The sequence below is a fragment of the Notechis scutatus genome, chromosome 2, assembly GCF_049901735.1.
Source record: "Notechis scutatus isolate UNSWTSFEM ecotype Mainland chromosome 2, rNotScu1.2, whole genome shotgun sequence".
Classification (NCBI taxonomy): domain Eukaryota; kingdom Metazoa; phylum Chordata; class Lepidosauria; order Squamata; family Elapidae; genus Notechis; species Notechis scutatus.
Window position 1 is genome coordinate 81,900,260 of NC_142010.1, and position 27,512 is coordinate 81,927,771.

General features: G+C 37.0%; 1 protein-coding gene across 2 annotated transcripts in view; it reads right to left on the reverse strand.

The window, feature by feature from the left end:
• Positions 1–27,512, reverse strand: part of JADE2 (jade family PHD finger 2) — a 222,717-nt gene that overhangs the window by 58,262 nt on the left and 136,943 nt on the right. For both annotated transcript variants that reach the window (XM_026687218.2, XM_026687209.2), the window contains exon 5: positions 18,702–18,871. In XM_026687218.2, coding sequence (XP_026543003.1) covers positions 18,702–18,871 — 170 coding nt within the window. The remainder of the gene's footprint in view (positions 1–18,701; positions 18,872–27,512) is intronic.

The window sequence follows — 27,512 nt, forward strand, 5'->3', positions numbered from 1 at the left end:
ACAAAGGAATGTATAATTAGATTAATACCAAGAAAAGGCATTACCACAGAAACAATAGTCATGACATTCCCTAGGAAAACCTGCTGCCTGCTATCGACCACTAGTCAGTCATTTATACCTCTTCTTCTGAAAAATGAGACATAATGGTAAATAGTTACTATTTTTCCTGTCTTCTAATCATAGGTATGAGGAAAGTATTAATCAGTAGATGTTACAAAACCACTAATTTCTCACTTGATGGCTGGGCATCTCTCAAAAGATCAGACTGTCTCCCAGCCCACTGGTTTCTTGAAAAGCCAGTAAAGCTGGCTAGCCTTGGGAATACATTTGTGATGAGGGGGACCTTTCTTCTATGGACCTGGATGCTGCTGCTATTGGCTTTACCATTCTTTCCCACTAACATTATTTTGTAAGATGCACAGAGACTTGTTGGGATTAGAGTGGCATATAAACTGTAGTGAATTGTAATAACCATTCTTTACCACTGGCTAGTATTAGAATCCCCAGAAAATGTGCCAGCCATTTTCACAGAAACAGAGAATGCAACGGATCTCAGAGATCGTCTAATCCAACCCACCATCTAAAACATGAATCTATCAATAGTCAGCTTCTTCTTAAACATGTCCATTTCACTAGCTCCCAGGGAAGTCCGTCCTGAACAAATGTTACTGTTAGAAGTTTTCCTCCCTGATAATTAACCAACATCAATTTCCTTATAATTCTTCTTGATATGTCTTCTGCATCAATGTTACCTTGACTTCTTCATAAGAGTCCTGCAGATGAAAGACTATTAAAAGACAGCTATCCCATTTCCCTGGGGCCTTCTCTTTTTCTAGCTGACATAGCCAAAGGATCTAACTGCTCGTTCTAAAACTTTCCTTTTAGGCCCTTTATCATCTTAGTCTCAATTTAGACATGCTCCAATTTGTCAGAGTTCTTCCTAAAATGCAGTGCTCCAAATGGAATCTGACATGCTAGGTACACTCCGGCCATTGTAGAATAGAGAGGAATGGCATTTTTTTATTTATTTTGATAGTACTAGCAATATAATCTAGGTTTGCACTTACTTTTTTTTTTTTTGCAACTGCATCACATTGCGACTCATATTCAGCTTGTGAATACACACCAAGACACCCAAGATACCTCTCCCCCTCCCCCCATTGCATGTATTACTATCTAAGAGCTCTCCCTCCATCTGAAACTTACCTTTGATTTGTTTTCCAACCCAAACATAGAACTTTGCATTTATCTCTGTTAAATTTCAAGTGGAGCTTTTTCCCAGTATTTCCACTTGTCACGATTGTTTCTGAGAAACACTAAAGAACTTTGTAATACTATTTCTGGCTATATGAAAAAGAATAATATGTCCTGAAAAAAGTAATACATACGTCCACAGAAAAATCATCACAATGACGGAATCTCCAATTATAACTTCAAAAAAGGCAACTATGATCTTATAAACAACGATCTCTCATCCCTTGATTGGCAATTTCTATTCTCTGGACGCAATACTGTAGAAGACCATTACAACATATTTTTACTTGAAGTCAAAAGAGTCATCAAACTATATGTTCCAACAACAACTCCCAAAACCAGAAAAAACAAATTACCCATAACAATAAGAAAGCTTCAATCCAAAAAGAAATCACTTTGGCAGAAAAACAAATCTGGTCACGTTGCCAACTTCAAAAGCCGATACCAAAATTTATGCCACCAGATAAAAACTGAATGCACCAATTATCACATTAAACAAGAAGAAAACCTTCTACTTACCAATTCCACCCGCGCTTTCTACAATTTTGTAAACAACAAACTAAAAGACTCAAGGTCCATCCCACCCCTGAAAGGACCTAATGGTAAAGACTGCAACGACGACACTATTAAAGCCAACCTCTTTAACACATTCTTTGGCTCAGTATTTGTAAACAGCCCAGTATTTCCTAGTTGAACCATAGACAACTACAATGATCTAATACATATTGATTTTACAGAAGACAATGTTGAGAAAGCACTACACAATCTAAAACCATCTCTATCTATTGGACCGGACAGAATGTGTGCCTACTTCTTAAAAAAGCTACCCACTGCCATAGCCAAACCTCTAAGCATAATCTTTGAAAAATCTTTCAGGACCAGCTCCTTGCCAAAACTATGGTCACAAGCCACGGTCATCCCCATTTTCAAAAAGGGAGACCCCAGCCTAGTTGAAAATTACAGACCAATCTCTTTATGCTGCGTCACCTGTAAAGTCATGGAATGAATTATTAACCAATCCATTATCCTCCACTTAGAAACAAACAACCTACTCTATAATAAACAGTTTGGTTTTAGGAAAAAACTATCATGTAATCTGCAACTCTTACACTGCAAAAACATATGGACTACACAACTCGATCAGGACAAAGCAATAGATGCAATCTACATAGATTGCATACATTTCTGTAAAGCCTTTGATTCAGTGGTACATGACAAACTACTCCTAAAACTAAAATCTTACGGTATCTCTGGACACCTGCATAACTGGATAGAAGCATTCCTGTCAAACAGACAACAAATGGTCAAAATTGGGAGTGTCCTATCAAATTCTGTACCTGTCAACAGTGGTGTCCCCCAAGGCAGTGTTCTAGGACCAACTCTTTTCATACTCTACATAAATGACCTCTGTGATCATATCAAGAGCAACTGTGTTCTCTTCGCTGATGACGTAAAGCTATTCAACACCACAGACAATACTGCTACCCTTCAAAAAGACCTGACTATGTATCAGAATGGTCAAACAAATGACAACTTCAAATCTCAACAAATAAATGCTCTGTCCTACATATTGGCAAAAAATATATATCAGAAAATAAAATACAGGCTGAATAGTCAAGATCTTGTTGATGATCCAAATTCTGTCAAGGATCTTGGAGTACTCATCTCAAATGGCCTAAGTGCTAGAGCCCACTGTAACTACACAGCCAAAAAGGTGTTAAGAGTTAACCTAATCTTATGTAGCTTTTTCTCTGGTAATATTACACTACTAACTAGAGCATACAAAACATTTGCTAGACCAATACTCAAATACAGCTCATCAGTCTGGAACCCACATTACCTATCTGATATTAAAATGGTTGAGAAAGTCCAGAAATATTTCACAAGAAGAGTTCTCCACTCCTCTACTCGTTGCAGAATACCTTATGACACCAGACTCGAAATTCTAGACCTAGAAAACCTAGAACTACGCCGCCTTCGGTCCGATCTAAGTATAGTATATAAAATCATACATTGCAATGTCCTACCAGTCAATGAATACTTCAGCTTCAACCATAACAACACAAGAGCAAACAATAGATACAAACTCAAGGTTAATCGCACCAAACTTGATTGCAGGAAATACGACTTCAGCAACAGAGTGGTCAATGTCTGGAATACTCTACCTGACTCTGTGGTTTTCTCCCCAAACCCCAAAAACCTTAACCTTAGACTGTCTACTATTGACCTCACCCCTTTCCTAAGAGGTCTGTAGGGGGCATGCATAAGTGCACCAACGTGCCTACCGTCCCTGTCCTATTGTTTCTTTTATATATTTTTATTTTTTCTTATTTGTATCCATGTATTCATAACTATGTTTTTACCTATACCTATTATCTTGTAAGCAATTGACAAATAAAAATAAAATAAAAAAATAAAAAATAACAGGCTGAGGAAACATAGCAAAGCATTCAAGGGATGTAAGCACAACAGATATGAATTCAAGGCTTGCAATTTGCTTTACAAACTTAGTGTTTCCAAGGCCAAAAAGTAATTCCCTCTATTAAAAAAATAATCATCATAAAAACTTATTCACTGCTCATGACTTCAGCCTAGCATCAAGCAAGTGTGTGCATGTTCATGTGTGCATCAAAATCTGCGAAGAGGTAGAACCCATGCCCTATTCTTTTTATACATGCATGCAATTTCAATGCATGTACAAAAAAGGTGGAGTCAAAACTGTGATGCCACACCAGCCATCCTATATAGATTTTGACTCCCATCAAATTGCATGTCATTGAGTTAAAAAATAGGGTTTTCACTGAAATTGAAAAATTTCCATTCATCATGTTAAAAAAATTTCTAGGTGTACATTTATCATTTTTTTGGATCTACAGTACCACCTAGAGAAATGAGGTATAGAATCTGTCTGGCTCCCCTAATTAAAAAAAATAACACTTTCATTTTAAACATACATTTCTTACTTTCTAAGTGTCCTGATAATGATCCACTTGGTAAGACAGGGAGAAATATTAACATCAGCCATGTTGAACAATCACTGAGACTTATTTTCAGTTGAATTGCACTTCAGCTGAAATCCATTTTCTGCAGGGCTGTCAAACTCGTGGTCCATGGACCGTATGCATCATGTGCTGACCACAACGCCCGGTTTAGCAAAGAGGAAAAAAGTTGTGATATGTGACGTTACGCTGCAAGTTTGACACCCGTGATTTACTGACACTTGGACCTTTTTCACTCTGTGGAGTATATCAAGGAAAATAAAATAATTCTTAAGCAGTAATTTTAAGCTCATTGGCCATCTCATAAATTGAGACACAATGTACAAACCTTATCCTTTCTTCTAGTGTATGCTTGTATGTGTCTAAAAATTATTTGATTATTTGAGAATGGTTCAGAAATGTATGCATGTATATATGTACTGTATGTATATGTATATAAAAGCAGGGGTGGGATGCTGCCGGTATAACAAATGGTTCGGTGATCGCATGTTTTGTGCACGCACGCGTGCACTGCGCACTGGTGAACAGCAATACAAAAATCCTTACTTGCTATGTTACTTCGGGGGAGTAACACGGCTGAAGAGTGGCAATCTGCTTTTCTGCGCTGATCAGCTGGGACGATAAAGGTCAATAGAGCGCAGGAGTGGGCGGGCCCACATGATTGTCAGAGCGAACCAGTTCGCTCCCAGCAGATCTTCGGAGCTAGGTGTTCGCCCAAACCGGTCCAAACCGGCAGAATCCCACCCCTGCACAAAATAAATTTATTTTATTTTGTTTGTACAAATCACAAAGTGTAAGATACAAACATTTTTGGAAGGAAAAAAAAGTGAAATAATAGACCACACATAGACCTGTATGTGTGTAGGTGTGCATGAATGTTCTACTTGTAATACAATAATCATTGCTTACATATATTTAAAAGCCTTCTAACTGTCTAAGTGTCCTGATAATGATCCACTTAGTAAGGCATGGAGATATATTAACATAGTGATTCCTTTTGAACACCCCCCTCATAATAAAGCAATGTGAGAATCTATCAACATTTACATTGTGTTTTTAAAGTTTAAATACTGTAAGACTTAACCTCCACTTTTATCTTTCCAAAACAAAACAAGATGGTTTTCTCTGAATTTTGGGCAGATGTATTTTTGCTATTAAGTATGTTGATTGATTATAACACAAATGTTTCCACAGAGAATAGAGACATAGTTCTGCTAAAGAAAAGCAAGCTTCTCTGATATATGATTATGACATTATGAACTTTTGTACAAGCTTACAAGACTGCTCATTGAACATTTCTGAAGTGCCTCCTAAAAATCACAAATCACGAATCCCGAGTGACAAACATTGAGGCCAATTTTCAGTAAATCCACACAGTTTTCTCACCATAATACATTGCTGGTTAGAAGATTCAATTTCTTCTAAACGTGGGAATAGATACAGATGTGACTTTGAAGAAATGGTGTGACAAAAGTTATAAAAATATGGGGAAAACTCCCTGTCAAACTTAACACCCCGGAATTTAAGAGAAGGAAGGGAAAACACAACCAGGCTTTCAGATGTCAGCCCCTTTGAGATAAAGCAAGTTAGGAAACAAAGTCCCTAAGAATACTGCAACTCTACTGATATGGGCAAGAATTACAAAATTTGAACTTTTCTCTTCCCTCCAGGGAGTCATGGCACAACCAGTCTGAGTTTCTTTCTACAGTTTTTTTTAAATTATTATTATTCCCTAGGCTTAGAACACTCTTCTGTAATTCTCACCACATAGTTTCTCCAACATCATCTATGGCAGGGGTTTCTAACCTTGGCAACTTTAAGACTTGTGGACTTCAACTCTCAGAATTCCTCCAGCAAAGCTGGCTGAGGAATTCTGGGAGTTGAAGTCCACAAGTCTTAAAGTTGCTAAGGTTGGAGACCCCTGATCTATGGCTTACCATGAAACGAAAGCACCCAAACTGACAGTTTTGGACTTTTCTTGGCTAACAGACTTTGCCCCACCCATATTTGGGGAATAGGAAAACTAGTGGCATAAAAGTTGATGACTACATAATAAAATCATCTAAAAATGGCAGATCTGTAATCAAGTTCACTATTAATGACATAAAGCAGTTGTAAGTTGACAATCCCTCTTAATGTCCTGCCCAGTTTTTCTTTACATTAAAGTGAATGATGAAAGTACATACAGTATACAGAGGTCTTCATATTAGATGTCAAAGTATTTTCCTCTTAAAACAGTGAAATTTCCCTCCAAACATAATTAAGAGGTTAAAAATACATTTTATTAATTGCTTATTCTGGATAAGTACTATTGTTTTAAAAACTAGGGCTCTTATTTTTTAAAAACGAGGGCTGCCTTCTAATTGTTTTCCTTATCTTCATATGCATATTAATTTTGCTCTTTTTAGAAGTCAAGGGAAAGGGGAATAACAGTGCTTTCATCTTTTTTCTCTCTTTTTTCTAAAGAGTGGTGTTCTCAGATGCTCATAGCAATGAATCCCATCTCCATAAATGAATCAAAACAACTAGCATATGAGCCAAAAATGTGCTGTGAAACTCCCAGGTATTTCATTATGAACCTATCTTACTAATGCACTTAAGAACCAATTATCACCCTTTATGTCACCCACCGACATCAGCTATTTCTTAAATTTAAGATAATGGCACATTTTCAGAAGCCACTTTATAATATTTTTTTTCCCTTTGCAATAATACTTTATGCTTCACTTTCCCAAATAATTGCTGTAGGTATCATTGGGAATCTTCAAAGTAGTAAACTCAGGTTTGATTTTGGGACACCAGCAAAGTATCCTTGGGGCTCCCCATACTATCTTTCCAGGACAGAGGGGAGACAAATAATGTGAAGGAGTGGTGGCAACAGCAATGGGATGCCATGTCAAAACTAGCACTTTTACAGCCGGAAAAGTCCATTTTAATCAATTATTTACTCTCCATTATTTGGACTCTTATACATTAGCTGTCACACTAAATTGCATTATGGTTAAGTTTTTCTTTATAGTCTGTTGTGAATCCACATGGAGTATGAAAGGCCACTACAGCCTGTTTACTTATTTATTTATGTTATCTGGTGCTCAATCATGCACAAACCTGGGAGACTTACAAAGATTAAAAAAACATAAACAATTCAATGCAAAGACATGGCCCTTCTGAAGGAAAAATATTCTACAAATCATGATTTAAAAATTGCTGGCTTAGTAGCATCTATGAAAAGAGATGAAACAACAAAATGCTCCCTCTGGATCTCCAATCAGCTAGCTGCATTGGTCCGAAGAGGCCGTCTGCAACATTTCTTGTTTCTGTTTCCTCTAGTAAGGAGCTCCAAACCCATGCAAGTGAGGGACGGAACCATCTGTTTAATTTTCCCATAACTTCTCAAGGTAGTGCCTTCTCTTCTACGTCTTCGGTATTGGGAAAACATTAAAGTGATGGCTTACTTGCTTCGGCTATGCAGAAGGCAATCGGGCCACTTAAAAAGGTCCTCTTTTGTTATTGTTTGAGATGATTCTCAAATCTAGGGCAACTTGTAGTTTGCCATCTGTAACAAACCCCCCACATCCTTTGCAGCCAGGCCTCCTCTAACACTGACCCTTATCTAAACAATTTGAATTTCTCCCATGATTTCTATAAGTTTGTTCAAACAGACATATAAAATGAATAGTTTTTTCTGATGTGGCTCTGCTTATTTATTTGTCAATTTTATCAGCAAACATCCCCCTAATCCTATAGTAATGGCCTCCGTATGGCTCAAATGTGGCGATAAACTTGTGATTTTTCTTTCTCTTTCTCCTATTTTGTATAAACTTTTTTATAAACACTACATCCCCTGCAGCCTTCAGAGGCCAATAAATATATGAATAAAAGCAAGTGCTGCCTCAGCAGCTAAAGGTTACCATCACTGCTCTTCACCTTTGCTCCTGAAAGACCCTCTGAAGCAGCAAAAACCTGCCTTGTTTGCATGACACCCTGAACTGCATTGGGGTGGAGGTTGCATATCATAAATAGTTAAGACAGGGGGGGGGGGGGGGCTCTATCAAGGAATAAAATGTCACCTGAGCCAACTAATCACATGCGGTATTCAAACAAGGACTCAACTCTTTTCTCCTGTTTTACTTTCTGCTCCCTTTCCCATAATCCAGAGAATGTGTGGTTGAGGAAAGATGCCATCCCACCCTCCCACAATGGCACCAACCCCAAATGCACCACTGTAGATATCCATTTTTTGTTTAATTCTGCAAGGAAAAAAAATAATAGGCTGGGAGGTTGCCAAATAGGCTGCTTCCTATGTTTTTTTTTATCTGTATGCTATGGCTAATTGGGTCAGCAACACCATGCAAATATTCCCATTTAATACTGTAAACATTATAATCACATAAATATGCAAACCAACAACAACAAAAAAGAAATGGCATTGGCTGTATTACCAAGATTTGAGAACCCCACTGCAATTATACTCTGGGCATCTTTTCTTAGAAGAGACTTCTATACATTGGTTTGATTTGGTACTTCCCAGGATTAGATTTGTGTAAGATTGAAGTCCAAGGCAAAGTGGCTGTAGGAAACATGGCGAAGCATGCAAGGTGGAAGACTAGAGGTCTTCAGCTGTCTTGGGTCTTTTGAATTCTTCACTCACTGGCAACCTCTGGGTCAAGATTCCAAGTGACGAATCCAACCAAAGCAAGTACAATAGAGATGATCCAATCTCTTTATACAAAACTTCATTTACTACATCACTTCTGCATGGTTGAAGGCAAAACCAGATCTAGATTTTCCCGCGCTAAGGCCCATAGTTAAAGATCACATTCCTCCTCCACCACCACCCCCATTAGCTCAAGTCACATTGTCCAATACGTTCTCCGGATATTGTTGTGGGAAAGTCTTTCTGGCTTTTGTAAACATCTGCTGAAGTGTCTTTGGTTCTCATGCAGACATCTTGATGTCTGGGCCATGTTCTATCTCCCCCCATAGTTCGTTGGCAAGCTGAGATGTAATAATAATGGCAACAGCAAAATGGCTTTGAAGTTCGACACTCTGCTTTGGTATATCATTTGATGATACCTTACCTAATGTTTAGCACTTAGCCTTGAAGCGTCTGAAAGAAATGGTTCCTACCCTCTGTGTTAGCTTCTGGTGATTAAAATTAAAAACAAAACAAAACAAAACCAAAACCGTAATTCCTGTACCACTGCCTCTTGGCTGTACAGCATGTGGTTAGAGGCTTCAGCCATTCCTGGCAGTGCAGAGCAACTTCACTGGAAACCAATATAACCTGTAATAACTTTTTAATTTAAGTATTTAAAAGTCAAATTTTTCTGTTAAAGGAAGAAAACAGAAGACTATTCACATTATGAGAAAACAATAGCTTTCATGAGAAAATAGTTTTAAAAGGAAATTACAAAAAATAAAAACATCCCCAATGTTTACGACAGACCAAAAACATGATCCACTATAAATAAAAATATAAATAAAAAAGAACACATTATAAAGAAATTGGAGTGGAATTTCAAATCATTGTTCCAAATCACAAAATTTCAAAAGGGGAATTATTTCCTCATGCCCAATCTGAGATATTCACAAAAGGCTGAAGTACACAAAATGCTGAACTAATACAGAGAAATAAAAGAAAGTGAACTAGTGTAGCACAGGGAAATAAATATTGATGTTCTAATACAGATTATTTCTTAGACTTCTTCCTTCACAACTAGTAGCTACAGTGTGTGTTCCTCCAAAAGTTCCTTTCCTGAACTTCTCTTGTTTCCTGAAAATTCCAAACTTAATTTTGGAGCAACAATGTTAATCCCCTCTTTTCTCAACCTCAGTCTTGTGAAGTATATCCAAACTTTTCCATCTACCAAACAGAGGAGCTGGATAGCTACTCTGTGTACATGGCAGAGAGGATCTCTCCCTTGGGAAGATGTGAATTCTGGGTTTGCGCTTACTTGGTATCTCAGCTGGCTGGCTGTGAATGAATGCCATTCTTTCTTCCATTTCATGCTTTCTAGAAATAGCCAGGGATTCATTCAAAAGCAGCAGGGATAGGCACATCTAGGTCTTTTCCTAGCAAATGAGGACTATTAGGGTCTGGGCAAGAAAATAAAGATTCAAATGAATCCTTAGGAAGATGGAATGGCTGAAATCCAGGTATATTCTGCCTTTAGCTCTGAACAGGGGTCAGTGGTGGGCTGCTACCGGTTCACACCAGTTCTAATGAACCGGTAGTTCCGGTGAGCACCCCCCGCCCCTTCCTGTCCTATATTTCCCTGTTTTTTTAGCTCAGCTGATTCACGTGGCACAGCGGATTGCTGTCCCTCAGCTGTTTTATTTACCAGCGCTGACATAGAAGGTAAGTTTGAAGGTTAAAATGGGTAGTTTTTGAACGCTCCATGCAAAGTCCACGCTCACCAAACTGGTTGTATTCTCTGTACTGAGCTGTTAGCAACTTGAGGTTCTTCTGAACTTTCAGATACTTAAGTCCAAGACCAAAAGGGCCTTTGCACTACATCTTATGTGCCCACTGGAGCTATTTCTGGAGCAGGTGGTGTTGCACATAACCATATGTGACCTTGTCACTTTTTGCCCCGATTGCTGCAATTTGATGGGCTGCCCTAGAAGATCAACCAGACTTCAGCTGGTTCAGTATGCAGTCAACTGAGTAGTTATGACTTCAAAGTAAATTGTATACTGTACAGATATAACTTATAACCATTGTTTAGTGGCTGTTTGAAGTTACAATGGAACTGAGAAAAATAACTCAAGAGTGTTTTTCACACTTATGATTGTTGCAGCATACCCATGGCCACGTGATCAAAATTTGGATGCTTGACATCTGGTTCATATTTATGATGGTTACAGTATTACAGGGGTCATATGATCACCTTTTGCGACCTTCTGACAAGCAAAGACAATGGGGGGAAGCCAGATTTGCTTAACAACCACATCATTCACTTAACAACTGTGGCGAGTCACTTAATTGTGGCAAAAGTGCTATAAAATGAGGCAAAACTCACTTAATAACTGCCTTGCCTAGCAATGTTAATGTATACAAATCATGAAATACAATCACTAATGGACTACCAATGATAGATTTCAGATACAACTAAGGTTCAAAAGTGTACTGAAATTAATTAGAAGGCACATGTGCATCTGTGTATGAGATATCCTAAACTACATTTCAGACAATTAATCTACATGTGGAATGTCTTTCTGTCACTTCCCCCATCCGAATAAAGGAAAACTTAAGATAAAGATGCTAATTACAATGTCTCTAATCATTTGATACCAACAGCATAGACTGGTCAGGAATTCACCTGCTTAGGAAAAAAACAAAACTAACCAAGTTTTAATTCTTTTTCTCTAAATGATAAATATCCCATAATTAAAGCTGATTAAAGATTGTGAAAATAAGCATTATTATTTAAACCAAGGCATTAATCCATTCCCACCAAATGACACAGATGTACTCAGCCAAGAGACTAACTAGAGATATACTAATTTCTCCTGCAGAAGTAACACCTAGATGTAAAAATGGCCTGGCCTATCCCAAAATGTCTCTTGCTGTGCCATCAGCAACATTTTCTTTTGGCCCAGATTCCAATGTATAGCATCAAATACAGGCAGGTAGCATGTCTGTATCTTTCTGAAAGGAGACTGAGTGTGTAGAAGCCTATATTGTGAGTACCAAAATATAAAGTACATTGAGAAGGGAATTCACATCTCAAAAATCTGAAATATATTGTATAAGAGAACCAGTGACAATTATGGATAAAGGACACTAAATAAACTGACTGTGTTTGGGGACATTTCAACTACAAAAAATTTTAAAAGAAGATCAGCCAATATAATCAGACTCGTATCTTACAGTGGTGCAGGTGCTGATTCTATTGCAATGCAGCAAACTGTACAACATGGCTTAGGTGGAGAATGCAGCTCCCTTAAAATCACCTTTTTCATTTTTAAGGAGAGGTTGTTATTGATCCTTATGGCTTTGAATATGATTGGAATTACATGAGGTGAAATCTGGTCAGACTGATTATTTTTTAAAATTCTACTTATGGGAGAGTAGGAAAATAACTACTTTCCATAGCCACATTGTAAATGCAAGTTATGCTGCAATACAAATTATGCATTGTACAATATGTATAATTGATACATATTAGAGAAACCCAAAGTTTTATCACATCAAAATCAGAATTATATAAGCATGATTTTAAAAGTGGTTGGTGAAGAACTTACATTCCATACATATGCAATAATAAATTAAGTAAATGATTCTGTAGATACAAGATAATCCATGCCCTCAAATATCTAAAGATACCCAGCTATCTTTACCCTCAAGTTATTACTGATTTAATTGTTCTGATGTCATAACAAGTTTATTAAGCCTTGGACCAGACAGCTGAATATTATTACAGAAGTTGTGAAGGCCTTTGATTCTGTTCCAAGATTGACCCAAAAATTTAGTCAAGTTGATTTGTATTTAAACAATGAGCTTTCAAGATAATATCCAATAGTCACAGAGCCTTTTTACATTGCTTGATGACTAACTCCTGTGTGTAACTTGTAATGTCTCCGTTTCCCTGTATCCTTCTAATTACAGGATCATAATTTATCAAATATGAAAGGGCATCACCTTTTAATATATAGCATCATGTTATTGTATAATATAACCCTTGTTAAGTAAAAATGGGTTTTTAAGGGAAAAAAGATCAGGACAGCCTGCTTGTTAAATTCCTGTATTAGAATTGCCAACAGACCTACTATAAATCTTTTGCTGAATCTGTGGCCCAGTTATTTTATTACCATCAAACAAACCTCACAGGGCTTAATGGTTTTCCCTTCATCAGCACCACTGTGGTTTATTTTATGTGTATTTAGCTCCTCAAGTTTCTTGAGTCAGTTGTCCGTTTTAAAGAGCTTCCTTTGGAGACTCTGGATTCTAGGGCAAACCACTATTTGTATTTTCAAGCTTTGGCCTCCCTTGAGTTTTCTTGTTGGATGTTTATTACTTTCTTGCTACAAAACTAGATTATACAGGAAAGAAGCAACAGCACACTGACACCATTAATTAATCTATGTTCAATGGCTTCTTGTGAGCATCCCCCCTGGAACTATTTTTAAAAGATTTCTTCTCTGGTGACTAATGGCATCACCAATAACTACTTAGCAAAGCAATCCTGCAGAATCCTTTTCCTACAAAAAAGTAAGTCAGTAAGTCGGAGTGAATTTGGACTGCAGCCTAAGACTTTTTGATCTAGTTCACATAACATATGAAGTCATCATGTGATTTATTAGGTCTTGGCCATTGGGACTTGCAAAATGTTAAATTAAAACTCAGCCTGAGTCTTAAAATGGACCAGAACTTGGAAGAGCTTAATTAGTTCATATATCTTGTATTAGATCTGGATAGTAAGACTGTTGGGAAAACCAGTACTTTACCAAATGTTGACCAGCAGGCTTTTTAACAAAAAAGAGGCTTTATTACAGTATAAGTAGGAAAAGGGTTATTTATATCAGTATAAATTTTTTTTTCTGATGTGCGTTCTTTTTCTTCTTCACACTTAAAGTGAGATCCCATTAAATCTAGGAAATCTGCAAAGGGTGTATTTTTCTGTAACCAGCTACCCCTTTTCTTGTTCAAAAATTCTTTTGTCTTTCTCCTTTATTTCTCTGAGGCAACTAGGTGAAACAATCACTCTGTTAACATTTAAACTTAAAAGTAACTTAAAATAGTCTATAAACAGGTTCACCTCCTATTATGTACCCATTGTCAATACTGTTCTTCCTTGAGCACTAAATATATTGGTGACTCTTCCTGACTATGGGTAGATTCTGATATAATGTATAACTGATAGAGCTGTCAAACAAAGGATTTTCTTTTCAAGCCATTCCAAACATATTGTTTATAATGATGCACAAATTGGATTACATGAAGATTAGAAGAAATCCAAATTCTTCGGAAAGGGTTTTTTGTTTGAAGTAAAATTAATAAAAAAAAATAAAAAAAAAAAAAAAAAAAAAAAAAAAAAAAAAAAAAAAAAAAAAAAAAAAAAATTTTAAAAAGAAAAAAAATTTTTGGGGGGGAAATAAAATTGAAAAGAAATTGAATTTTTTAAAAAAAAAATTAAATTAAAAAAATAAAAAAAAAAAAAACAAAAAAAAAATTTTTGAAAAAAAAAAGAAAAATTTTTTAATAATAATACAAATCAAATAAATAAATAAATAAATAAATAAATAAATGAAGATTTATAGCCCAGCATTTGATTATAGCAAAAAAGCTCACACTGACTATATGGGAGTACAATTCAGTACTTGATCCAGATTACTTGTGAATTTTTTTGCATGCAGCACCTACAATAAAACCTTCAAACAAGTTCAAATGTTCAACTGGCAATTCTTTATACTGACTTGCAATGTCCTGCCTAATGACTGCAACTGGGACTATTGGAACTATTGTCATTAAGTGATATTGTCACATGATGTTTCATCCAACAACTGCATCACTTAGTGACAGAAATTTGAATCCAAATTGCTGTTCTAAGCCAAGAACTATCTGTATATGAATGTTCTTGAAAGCAATCCTTACTGTCTTCACTAGAATTTACTCAGTTCTAAATGTACATAGAATCGCAGTGCAGTAAGTAAAAACATAAAAAATACATAAACAGGTTTTATCAGGCTTTATAAATGATAAAAGTGTGATGTGTGCATAATGGCAACTTCCTCAAGCCACTTTTTTAAAAAGAGTATGACTGTGGGATTGGCTTAGTGAGGGTGATAGGACTAGCCATGAAAATAAGAAACAGCTCTGAAACTGTGCTGTGGTATGATTCCCTGCAGATTTTGTTTGATATATTTGGTAAATGGCCGAGGCAGTTTTGCAAGAATTGGCAGCTTAGAGCACCGTTCCACTTCAGAGATGTATGTGCAAATACAGACAGAACAGCTCAGAGGTGAACTCAACAACTTTTGTTTCTCAGTGCAAAAAGAGGCTAAATGGAAAAGGGTTTCTGAAGGCAGAATTAGATTTCCAATTTGCATGGTATTGAAGTGTCTATTTAATAATAATAATATTATAATAATAGTAATAATAATAATAGTAATAATAATGAGGACAAAACCATCGATCACATACTGAGCTGTTGCAAGACAATCGCTCAGACTGACTACAAACAACATCACAACACAATCGCTCAGATAGTCCACTGGAACTTGTGTCACAACTATCATCTGCCTGTAGCAAAGAACTGGTGGGATCATAAGCCTGAAAAAGTGGTCGAAAATGAGTGTGCAAAACTACTGTGGGATTTCCGAAGACAGACTGACAAAGTTTTGGAACACAATACCCCGGATATCACGATTGTGGAGAAGAAAAAAGTGTGGATTGTCGACATTGCCTGGTGACAGCAGAATCGACGAGAAACAACTTGAAAAAAACCAACACATATCAGGACTTGAAAATCGAACTGCAGAGACTCTGGCATAAACCAGTGCAGGTGGTTCCAGTGGTACTCGGCACACTGGATGCTGTGCCTAAAGACCTAGGCAAGCACTTAAAAACTATAGGCACTGACAAAATCACCATTGGTCAGCTGCAGAAGGCCACCTTACTGGGATCTGCTCGCATAATCCGCTGATACATCATACAGTCCTAAACGCTTGGGAACTGTTCGATTAATGATTTGTGATACAAAACCCAGCATAGTTATCTCATTTGCTGTGAATAACAACAACAACAATAACAATAACAACTATAACAATAACAAAACAACAACAACAACAACAACAACAACAACAACAACAACAACAACAACAATAATAATAATAATAATAATAATAATAATAATAATAATAATAATAATACTAATAATAATAATAATAATAATAATAATATAATAATCAACTGTGTCCTGATCTGTGATGTTGCCTTGGTGACATTTATGGAAATTTGTATTTTTGGCATTGTGCTGACCTTGCTACTGTAGTCTTGCCCAAAACCAAAAAGAACATAATTCAATTCAATGTTATGCTTCTCAAGCAGAAAAAAAATTTGCAGAGACATGAGTTTAAGTTTACAATTAAAGTCACAGGATTTCTCTTCCTCCTACAGCTTTCACGTTCTTCACTCAACCTCATCTGCCTAGACCTTACAATCCTACCTGGATTGGAATTTTGTTACCTTAACCTGACCCTATCTAATGCCTTTAATATTCCTCGCAACTCAATGGATATTATTTTACTTTTTTAGAGTACTATTCTACTCTACATCTACTTTTATTCAATTTAGTTCAACCTCCACTTTGTTTATACCGTTTCCTGGAAAAATCCCAGGTAGACATGAATACTACATGATATTAATAACATAATAACAGAATGTGATAGTGTGGGACCACTTATTTCCTGAGGGTATCTGCCTGCTTCACTAGAATGGACAGGATGAATATGCTCTGATTTACTTCCACATAGTATTGTCATCTTGCAGACTTAGGAAGTCTGCTTTTTCAGGGGCCCACCTTATGAAAGACACTGTTTCCCCAACAATCTGGCAGCGCCCCCAAACTCTCAACTTTCAGGAAGGCCATTAAAACCTGTCTCTTTACCCAGACCCTATGGAGAGTTGTTGGGACACCTGGAAGGTTGATGGAGGGGCAGGATTGATAGTCTTTTAATATGCTTTTATGGCTTTTAAATTTTTATTGTTGTGAGTTACCCAGAGTTATTTAGAGAGAGCAGTTATACAAAACTTCAAAACAATATAATACAGTTTAATTTCACCACAGAATGGAAAATGTGAAAAATATGATTTAAAGCAATATTTCCAATAATGTCAGTATGCCCAAAGACACCACTCTTTGTGCCAGTCAATCTCTCTGTCCCACATGACATATTTTTTACACTTTCTTAGTAAAGTACTGCCCTCCAGAACTGTCTACCTTTCTCAAAATGCCCTTTGTCAGGTTCCTGATTAAACTTGTCAGAAGCTACCCAGACATCCAAGACATGATTAGATAAGAAGCTTGACTGCATACCAGAATGGAGCCACTTTGTGTGGCTAACTGCCCTTTGTCCATGTAAGAGAGCAGTTCTTCTGATACCCCCTCCAGTCTAAATCCAGTATTTTTCCCTCACCTTTCTCACCTGTTCTCAGATACTGCTCTGCACTCTCTTCAGGGGTGCAACTGTAGATGGTTGTAGATAGTTAACATAATCTGCACTTTTGCTGTGGAAAACTCTAGCTAATAGTGTGACTCCCTTGCCCTGTCCCATTCTTAAAAAATGAAAACGAGGTATGGCAGAAGCTCAGTGTCCACCTCTTCAGAAAGAAACTCAACCCAAAGAAGCTTGGATAATAAATAGGGAGCACATTCCAAGAGCATCAAGCCCTGCATTGGCTGCAAACTCAGGGAACAAGAATCATTTGGATTTCTAGTTAATAATCTTTATTGCTAGTACGATAATGGTAAAAAAACCTTGACAGCCTGTGAAAGTCATTTTCCTGCTCAGTTTATACCTAATGTGATTAACGCATAGTTATTCGAAGGCTTTCTTATGTGTATCTCATGTCCTCCCCCTCCCCAACTAAGAAATCATTCTGGAACTGCCCTGCTTCTTCTTTTAACAGTTCTGCTAGCTTCTCTGCATTTCCAGGGTCTGTTAGATATTCTGTCACAATATCTATCTTGTAAATGCTATGGAAGGTTACATGCAAATAAATTGATGCTTTGTTATTGGTTATGTTTCATATAAGAACCATTTTGTGAAAAAGAAAGCTGCTAAGGAGAGTGCCCAGTACACCCCCCTCCAACGCCTATTTATTCATCCTTCATCCTCTCAGATATACCCTCATACTAGGGGGTGTCAAACTCAATTTCAATGAAGGGTTGTATTTGACCTCAGGGGCCAGGTCAGCGTGGCTAGCGTCACTTGTGTCGGGGGCGCCTGTGGTGGCTCGAGTGCTCTGCCAGCGAAAACAGGTTCCTGGGCTCTATTTTCGGCCATGATGGTTTCCTGCAGCCCTCTGCTAATGAACACAGAGCTCCATTTTCTCAAGCAGAGGGCTGCAGGAGTTCATTGCAGCCGAAAATAGAGCCTGGGAGAGCCACATGAGGTCCCCCTGAGCTCCGTTTTCGCTGGCAAAGGCACCGTGGGGCGGTCCTTTGCTGTTTCCAGGGTGGCCCCCATGGGCTAAATCTAAGCACCCTGTGGGCTAGACCCCTGCCTCATACTAGTTCTTGGGTGATGATGGAGAATTAAACTTGTATGCTGCCCAACTTTCAACTATTAGTTCATTAAGGTTTATCCTATATATAACCTTAGTTATGTACCATTTGCCAAAACAACAACAATGTGATAAAAAGTTTGGCTTGGATAAAAAGAGAAAAAAAAATTAAATCAGAAATTAAAACATACACATATTTGTTCACAAACACCTACCCATTTCTTTGAGCTCCATGTTGAAAAGTTCTAACCAGCAAGCATCAATTTCATCCAGATCATAGCGACATACTCTCTGGGAATATGTTCTGGAAGCATCTGAATTTTCAGAGCTGGACAGGTTCGTTGGAAAGGTCTGTGATGAAGAATGTTCTAATAGAGGGATTATCCTGCGGAAGAAAACAAGCTTTGTTGTAAAAGACAGCTTAGAAATGAAATAAGCATGTTAGAAACATGTAGGAAATATATTAACATTATCAATACACATACAAATTGTAAATATGCATATTTGGCGAAAAGAAACACTAAGTAAAGTAAGTGTTGAGTTCTATTATCCAATATTTATTTGATTCATATTGCCGCCTGTTCGCCCACAGCGACTCAAGGCGGCTTACACAATGTAAAATCATATTTAAAACAAAAAATAAAAAACAAAAACAATAAGTACTAACAAAAAGAATCAAATAAATTAGTAAAGTACAATAGAACTAAATTTGGGAAAAAATATGTAAAGCAACCATTTCAGAGTGGAGAAATTTAGGCATATAATAAATCCTGGGGGCGAGATTCAAAATATATGCAAGAATATCAACTGAGGAAGATGATGAAAGGACCTTTTACAGATGTTTTCAAAGTTATCCTTCCTACAGTACAACCCTGATATACTAGAACGAAGAAAGTATTTAGCACATCACATTGTAAAAGGCAAATTACACTGAACATAAAAATGATGTTCATTACTGATTCTCTGCATCTCTGATAAACTATCAAGAATTACCACATAAAATTAAGAGTCTGCCTTAAAACTAGCGTCAGTGACTGTTTTGACAAGCAGGAAATGTTTTCTGAGACCAGAATTAAAGGTTATAATATCCTAAATACAACAGAGTTTAATATTCAAGTACCTTAAGAAAAACTTTAAATGACCTTTCTTGTACGAATGAGAAGAAAGGTCATTTAAAGTTGCACTTATTTCACCTATGCCCCTATTTAAAAAATTGTCTCTGTTTAAGTGATTCAATTGGTAGATAATATCAAATGAGACCTCACTTATTACAATAAACACAGGTATTGTGTGCAAATTAGATGACCTATGACTTTTTTCCACACTCAGTACAAAACTTGCCTGATGCTCAGCAGCTATTATTCAAAGAACAGATAACAAAAAACAGTCCTTCATTCAATTGTAATTTAATTATACATCACTGTAACTTCATACAAAATATTTTTTACTGTATCAAAAAGTACAGCCAGCACTTAACCTGAAATAATTGCAAGATAACCTCAAATTATGGAGTAGCCTATAAGCTTCTAAACCAGAAAATCCTATTGGTGCCTCTACAATAGTTATATTGTTAAAAGTAATACAACTAATGAAATGTCATCTGATATTTGTAATTATACCCCAATAGCTTACCTTTTTTTAAAAAGAAAAGGAAAGGAAAGGGAAAGGGAAAAGAAAAGAAAAGAAGACTGTTTAATCCTAAGGCTAATTCAGCAGAATTCCATAGAGGCAGGTAACCTAATAGCATCTTAATAGCAATAGCACTTAGACTTATATACCACTTCACAGTGCTGTACAGCCCTCTCTAAGCAGTGTGTCAACCCTGAAAGGAGCCTGGAGTGAGGCCATCTTTGAGGCTTCAGGATTGCCACAAAAAAGAAGAAGGGACAGAGAGTGGGGAAATAGCTAGCCAGGTATTCGTAATCAAAACAATAAGTTTTAGTTTATTTTATTGTCATTGCATCTTGTACAACGAAATTTTTCTGTGGGAACCAAGGACATTCCAACATGTGGCTGGGGAGGAGTGAAGTAACCAAGCAACAGGCCAGCACCTCGATTAGGCAATGTGTCTGAGGGCTTGGGGGAAGGGGGAACTTTTACTTTTTAATTAGGTGAAAACCACATGAACCTTTGAAGTCAGTTTTCACCAGTTGTGCCAATATGAAGTATCCAACAAATTGTTCCTTGAGGAATCTACCTGCCTCAGAATTCTGCTTTCTTTGGGTGCATTACTTGGAACGCTGATACAGCGCTTTACAGAGTCAGCATATTGCCCCCAACAATCCTCATTTTACCAACCTTGGAAAGATGGAAGGCTGAGCCAACTTCGAGCCTCTGAGAATTGAATTGCTGGCAGTCGGCAGAATTAGCCTGCAATACTACGTTCTAACACTGCGCCACCGCGGCTCTTTAAACCATGACTCTTTAAACTAGCTTGTGTGATTACTGATTTTGAAGCTATTTTAATATATAAATTATTTTGCAAACCTGGGTAACACCCAAGGATTATAAAACCCTCTGGAACACTAGATTAGCCACTGGCATTAGGCAGCAAATAAACTGCTTTTAAACAGCATCTTTAAAATTTTGGCTGTACAAAAATTACTGCAAAGCTTAAAGTGTATGGTGATGTCACTGCATCACCTTCTTATCCTTGCCATTGTCCTAAGGGCTAGAAGAGGGATAAGATACACAAAACAACTGTGCAGATATGAAAGCAAAATCCTCCCCGGTCACTCAAAACAGAACAACTCAAAATCTAAATATCTGCTCCCACCCCGCAACATGCAATCACACTTTTTTCCTCTGGGACATAAGGGACTTTCCATACATTTGAACAGGATACTTGATGCCACAACATTGTTCTTCTATAAAACACCCACTTTTTATTGGCTTGAGTCATCATTTCTGAGTGGCTTCCCAAATCAGACTTGAAATAACATTTCCAAAACCCTTATTTTGCTTTGCTCTCTTTAAGAACGTCTTTACTGTATTAGTAAAGGAAACATCTAATCCAGCGGTCTTGTCAAGCAGTGATCAGACACAGATACTTCTGTGAAGTCAACAACAAACAACGCATGAGGGCATTGCTGTAACTCTGCCTCTGTTTTGTTTTTCCCCCAGGAGCTGGTACTCAAAGACAGCTTCATTTGTTCTGGTTTATGTTCCATAATGGGCTTACCCTTCACCAGTATTAGCAATCTTTATATCTTGGTGTGATAAAGTGAGATAATAATTCCCTCCTTCTTCACATTGTGGCTTATTTTGTTTTTTAGCTCTCTATAATTCTCATAGTCCTCTTACCTTGGTTTTCTTTTATCTGAACTAGCTTTCCTATTCCCTGTAACATTTATTTATTTGAAGGAGAAAAACTATCAAATCTAGTTTAAGTGCAAGGATCTTAGGCAATACATCTAATTTTTAACTGAGATAACTAGTCCTTCTACAATTCTTCTATCAAGTCTGTAATGATAGCTCTCTAGTTGGGGTGGAAGGGAAAGGATGCTGTAGCTCAACAGATTATTTGATCCCCACCCCACCCCCCAAATGATTCTACTCCTATAAGTTTACATTCAGTGGCACTAGAAAGATCACAATGGCATAATAACAAATTGAGAAACTTCTAATACCATGTTCTCTGTCTCTTTACTTTCCAGATGCTTCCTTTTGCCTTATCTCTGCCTTGATGCTTAAGGGCATGGATTACTACACTCAAGCCAGGTTGATTTTGCCAATTGGTTTCTACTTTTATTATACAATCCTTGTGCCACCAGTTCAAATAATGTATATATATCACACCACAGGTTCTTTGAAGCTTAAAATACTTTCTGCTGACACCATTAGCAGCTAAAAGTCATCATCCTCTCAATTCTATCCCCATTAAATGTGATTCTTCTATTTCCTTTCAACCTTGCTAACATAATTTGCTGGTAGTACCTCCTTCCCTTTTGATGCAGAAGTCAAACAAATGTGACAAAAATCTGCCTACATCAATCTTCTCATAATATTAGACACTAGACACTTTCTTTTCCCTGGAGCTTATAAAGATATTACTCAGAAAATCTCATGTATAAACAAACCCCCACTTTGGAAGAGGAGGAAAAAAGAACATTTTGGGTGTGTGTGTGTGTATGTGTGTATTATGAATGATAAATGAATACAAGCTGCTTTAGCCTTAGCTGAAATACAGAAGGCTAAATAACTGTAACTCTGAAAATAATTTGCATTGAAGGTTTCCAGAAGCAGATGATAAACCACAGAATGCTGCTTCCTCTACCTAAACTGTAAAAGTTCTTCAAAACAAAACAAAGCAAAACAAAACATAACATCCTGATGCATTTACTTTTTAAAAGATATTTTCAAAGCCTTCTCCATTTCTGCAAAAGTTGGTAAAGCTCAATATTATTTTTCCAGGAAGTTACTGTTATATGCAGATTATTGAAAAATCCCCCCAGAGATGTATCTGAAGTTATAAAATATTCAATCTAGTACACACTGCCCCAGAAGTAGTCAGATCTGCTTTGACACCTGGATTTTGAGCAAGATACATAAAAACTAGGAAAAACCCATGCGTATGTATAGTTTTCCAGCAGAATAGGATGACATTTCAAAATCACTGCCAGTGTTTTCAAACTAGGTGTTTTTTTAAAAAATGTTTTACCTTCAGTACATAAAACATTTTAGCACATCCACTGCCTACTTCATGAATTATGAGCACTTCATCACAACCTCAGTACCATGCCCTTGACTTAGCAGAAAAGTATGTCAATGTAATTTGTGCAGCCTCATGGCTGAACTTCACTGTGCCTCAGTGAGGAAAGCAGGGTGGAGATCTGTCCTTATAGATTCAATGCAGGATGGTTTCTGGGCAGTGTCTAATGGGTTTCCAAGCTTCCTTTCCTTTCCCACCCAGGAAGGGAAGGATAATCAATCAATCAATCCAGCAGATAACTAATACCCCAATGGCCATTATTTATAGCGAATTTTTCTCTCTAATATCTTCCTCCTCTTCACCTCAGATCAGTTCAACCCAAAAGGAATTGAGTCATAGAATATGGATTTGTCAGCCAGCACCATATTTTAATGGGGAAGAAAGACAAGTGGCAAAGTAATTTTGAAAGTGGATATGGAATACTGAACATATATGTGTACTCCATACTGCAAGATTTGATGCAGAAAAGCCCTTCCCTCCCAATGCTAAATGGGAAGATAGGAAGCCAAAATTTGTTCTTACTAAAAAAACCAAAAACCTGCACCCTCTTTTCACAGCTATATAGAATATACCTTAAGTCAGAATCCATAGACAAGCTCAAGTCCCACAGACAATTTATTATATGTTACATTAAATATTCAAGTTGTTTGCCATTTTTTCTTAAATACTTCCTCTTTCTCTTTTGATATATAACTTTAAAACATTCCTAACTACAATAAAGTTTAGTTTGGAAAATAACATATTAATACAAGTTAAAGTGAATGGCCTATGGCCACTGACTTCTGGTACACCCTGTACCAGAATATACAAATAAACTGCTGAAGTTTGGCTCTGGAAGAGCTAATCCCAGTAAATGCCCCAACAGAATTCAGGCTTAGTAAAAGAAGAGGAAAATGTTCCCTCCTGCCCACTTACTACATGGTTTATTATAATATAATAATAAAAAGTGCTCACGTTTGTTCTTGGGAATCTATTTCCCACCAACTTATGCAATCAATTCTGCAAATTCATATTTCAACATTTCAAGTTTTGAAAATAATTTGCTTAAATCAAACTCAATATTTATTCCAAATTAAACTCTCACTGATCTCAGTGTGACTTAAACACATGCCATGTTTGCTGGATTGCAAGCTGGCCAGGGACAGCTGCGGGGGAGTAGGGGTTTTTGTCCAAAAAGACAAGAAGATAGCTTTCCTCCCAGCTATCCCATTTAGCAAATAAACTTTAAAGTCTGGGAAGCAAGCAATATTGGAAATTTAACTTTGGTATCAGATTTTTAGATGTTTCTGTTTTTAATAGATTTATGTACTATATTGTTTTATTATTTATATTGTTCATTGGGAACCACCAGGAGTTTGATACAAGATGGGCATCTATTCAAAACTTTTAAATTATATAAATAAAATAAACAGTGTCACACATAGCAAAATATCCCCAGAGAAAAAGTTTCATCTGAGAAGCAAATTCTGATGCCAGTTCTGACAGTTCCTGGCTCATTCAAGGGGTGAAGCTTGCCATGGTATTTGCAAAGAACCACATTTCCCCCTTGAAATATCACTCTGTAACACAAGTGCCAAAAAACACTGATGCTGACAAAAATGAACAAACAATGATATGTTGTTCAGGAAAAACTTTTTAAATCTGGGATTTTGATGATCACTCAATTCATTTTATTCCAACATTTTCAAAAGAATAAAACGGTGGGCCATTTTGTCACCAAGAAGGGATATGAATCTTATCATAGTTGCCATGGACTGAAAGGAGAAGCCCTACTAGAGAATCTAAAGATCCCTATTGCTCAGCATGCATTTTCTAAAAAGTAACTGACCCAAACTTTTGGAGATATTCAAAATGAATATAAACTTCTCAGACCTTATACTCTGACATCTTATCTAGCTGTCATATGCATTCCGTGCCTGAAGTGGTCATTTCACATAGATATGAGGACTAATAGTCATCATTGGATCTTCAGCATACCGTATATATTTTGCTCATTCATTCATGCCAGCTTCTGAAATTATATCATTACATCTTAAGATACTGAATTATTTACATTAGGAGTCCCCAACTGCAGGGCTGCGGCCTGCTACCAGCTGTGTCCTATTGGGAGCCAGGCTGTTGAAGTAGCAGGTGAACATGCAAAGTTTCATTTGCACATGTGCAGGATTTAGGTTGTGCATGCGAAAGCATTCTCCCCCTGCCGCCAAAGCTGCTGGTCCATTGAACCAAAAAGGTTGCGGACCCCTGCTTTACATGCACCTTCTCAAATATGACAGCCTTCGGGTGTGCTGAAACTGCAACCTACAGAATGTACCAGCCAATTTCTATATTCAGGGAGTTTCACTCAAACACATATGGGATCAGATGATGAAGGTACCAGTAGCAGTAAACCAACTGTGCTGAATAGCATTTTCATTTAACTGCTCTGAATCTTTTACCATTTGAGAAGTGAGATTTTACTTATCAATTTCATTGGCTGAATCCTATTCTCAATATTATTGGGGGGGGGGGGAGAGGAAGGGAAAATAATTGTTTTCTCCATATCTAGAATAAGCATATAAACTCTATCACCATGTTCTCTGTTAGTCAATTTTCCACTGAAAGTCCTAACCGTATTAACCATTGTTTACACAACACGAGTTTCACCTCTGCACTGGCATGAGGAGACAACATGGGCTGTGGCTTCATTTATAAAACTATGTTCCACTGAAATATAGTTGCTATGTGAGGTCAGCAGCCTCTAAATTTGACATATAAATTAAACTAATTAAATTCAATTAATAAATATGTAAGATGAGCCCATGGAGTATCAAGTTTATTTAATTACAAGTAGCTTTAAATGAATGAAAATTCTTTGGGGTCACTTTCTAACCAGTAACTATGATTGGTTCTAATTACTTGATTTTACCATTCTTACTAAATCCTGTTTAATAGAAAGATGAACTATAATTATACTAATGTAATGTTTTAAACATGCATTCTAATAAAGTGTGTTGGAAGATACTTTGAGAAAGCTGAACTCTAAAAACATACTGTTAAATACCTTTAAATAAATAAGCAAGTAAGTACATAAATAAATCATTGGATTGGTTGCGCATCTCAGATTCCTCCCAAGTGCTACAATATCCTATTGACCTGGGGCAATTACAATTGTATACATTATTCTAAGTGCACCTAAACTGGCCTGAATAAATTGCTTTTAACACAAGCTTAGCTGCTTTGCTGCTTACGTTTGTGCCTATTATAAAACTTTTACGGGGATTATTATTACTTCTGCTTTGTGAACATTTTCAATTTGCTTCTAGTTCTAAATCCTGTTGTACTAAAAGAATCCTACTTCATGACTACTTAAATTTATCCAGGTTCCTTTGTTATGAGGTTTAGAATACTATTAAATTACTGTTCAGTAACATCTCTTTTGCTACCCCTGTAATTTTTTACTCAACCAACTGATCAATCTTTCTTTTAAGTGGTTACCTGCTTCTGATTTACTTAAACTAACTATATTTCAAATCATAATTCTTATTATTATTAGCAACCATTGTTATGTGGAATACTACACACAAGAACTATCTTTTCAAATGTGAAACTGCATTATCTTTTCCCTGGGAATTGCAAAACACAGTCAATGCCTTATTACATTATTAGAACACCCAAGGGTGAAATGAAACTATTTTCCCCTATTTTAATACGGTTTGGCCAATTTTAAGGATCAAATGAGTAAATATTGCAAACTAAACTGAACAGTTCCATTCACTAAAGGTAAAGGTTTCTCCTGTCAAATTGTGTTTGATTCTAGGGGGCGATGCTCATCTCCATTTCTTAGCCAAGGGAGCCAGTGTCATCCAAATACACTTCTGTGATCATGTGGCCAGCATGACTATACACTGAGGCACACGGAATGCTCTTACTTTCCCACCAAAGTGGTACTTATTTATCTACTTGCATTTGCATGCTTTCAAACTGCTAGGTGGGCAGGAGCTAAGGCAAGTAATGGGAATTCAACCTGTCATATGGTTCCTTGGTCTCAAACTTAACCTCAACTTTTCAGCTGATAAGCTCAGCATTTTTAACCATTGAGTCATCGCACCTCTCTTCCATCTACTAAAAGGGTACCAAAAGAGTGTTGAGTGACTATATTCAGCCTATAGTTCCTTGCTGTAGACCAGGGGTGTCAAATTCAATTTCATTGAGGGCCGCATCAGGGTTGTGTTTGACCTGGGTTTGTGTGTGGCCACAGTGGGCTTGGCCAGGTCAGTGTCACTTGTGTCAGGGTGCCTGTGCTGGCCCGAGTGCTCTGCCAGCGAAAATGGGC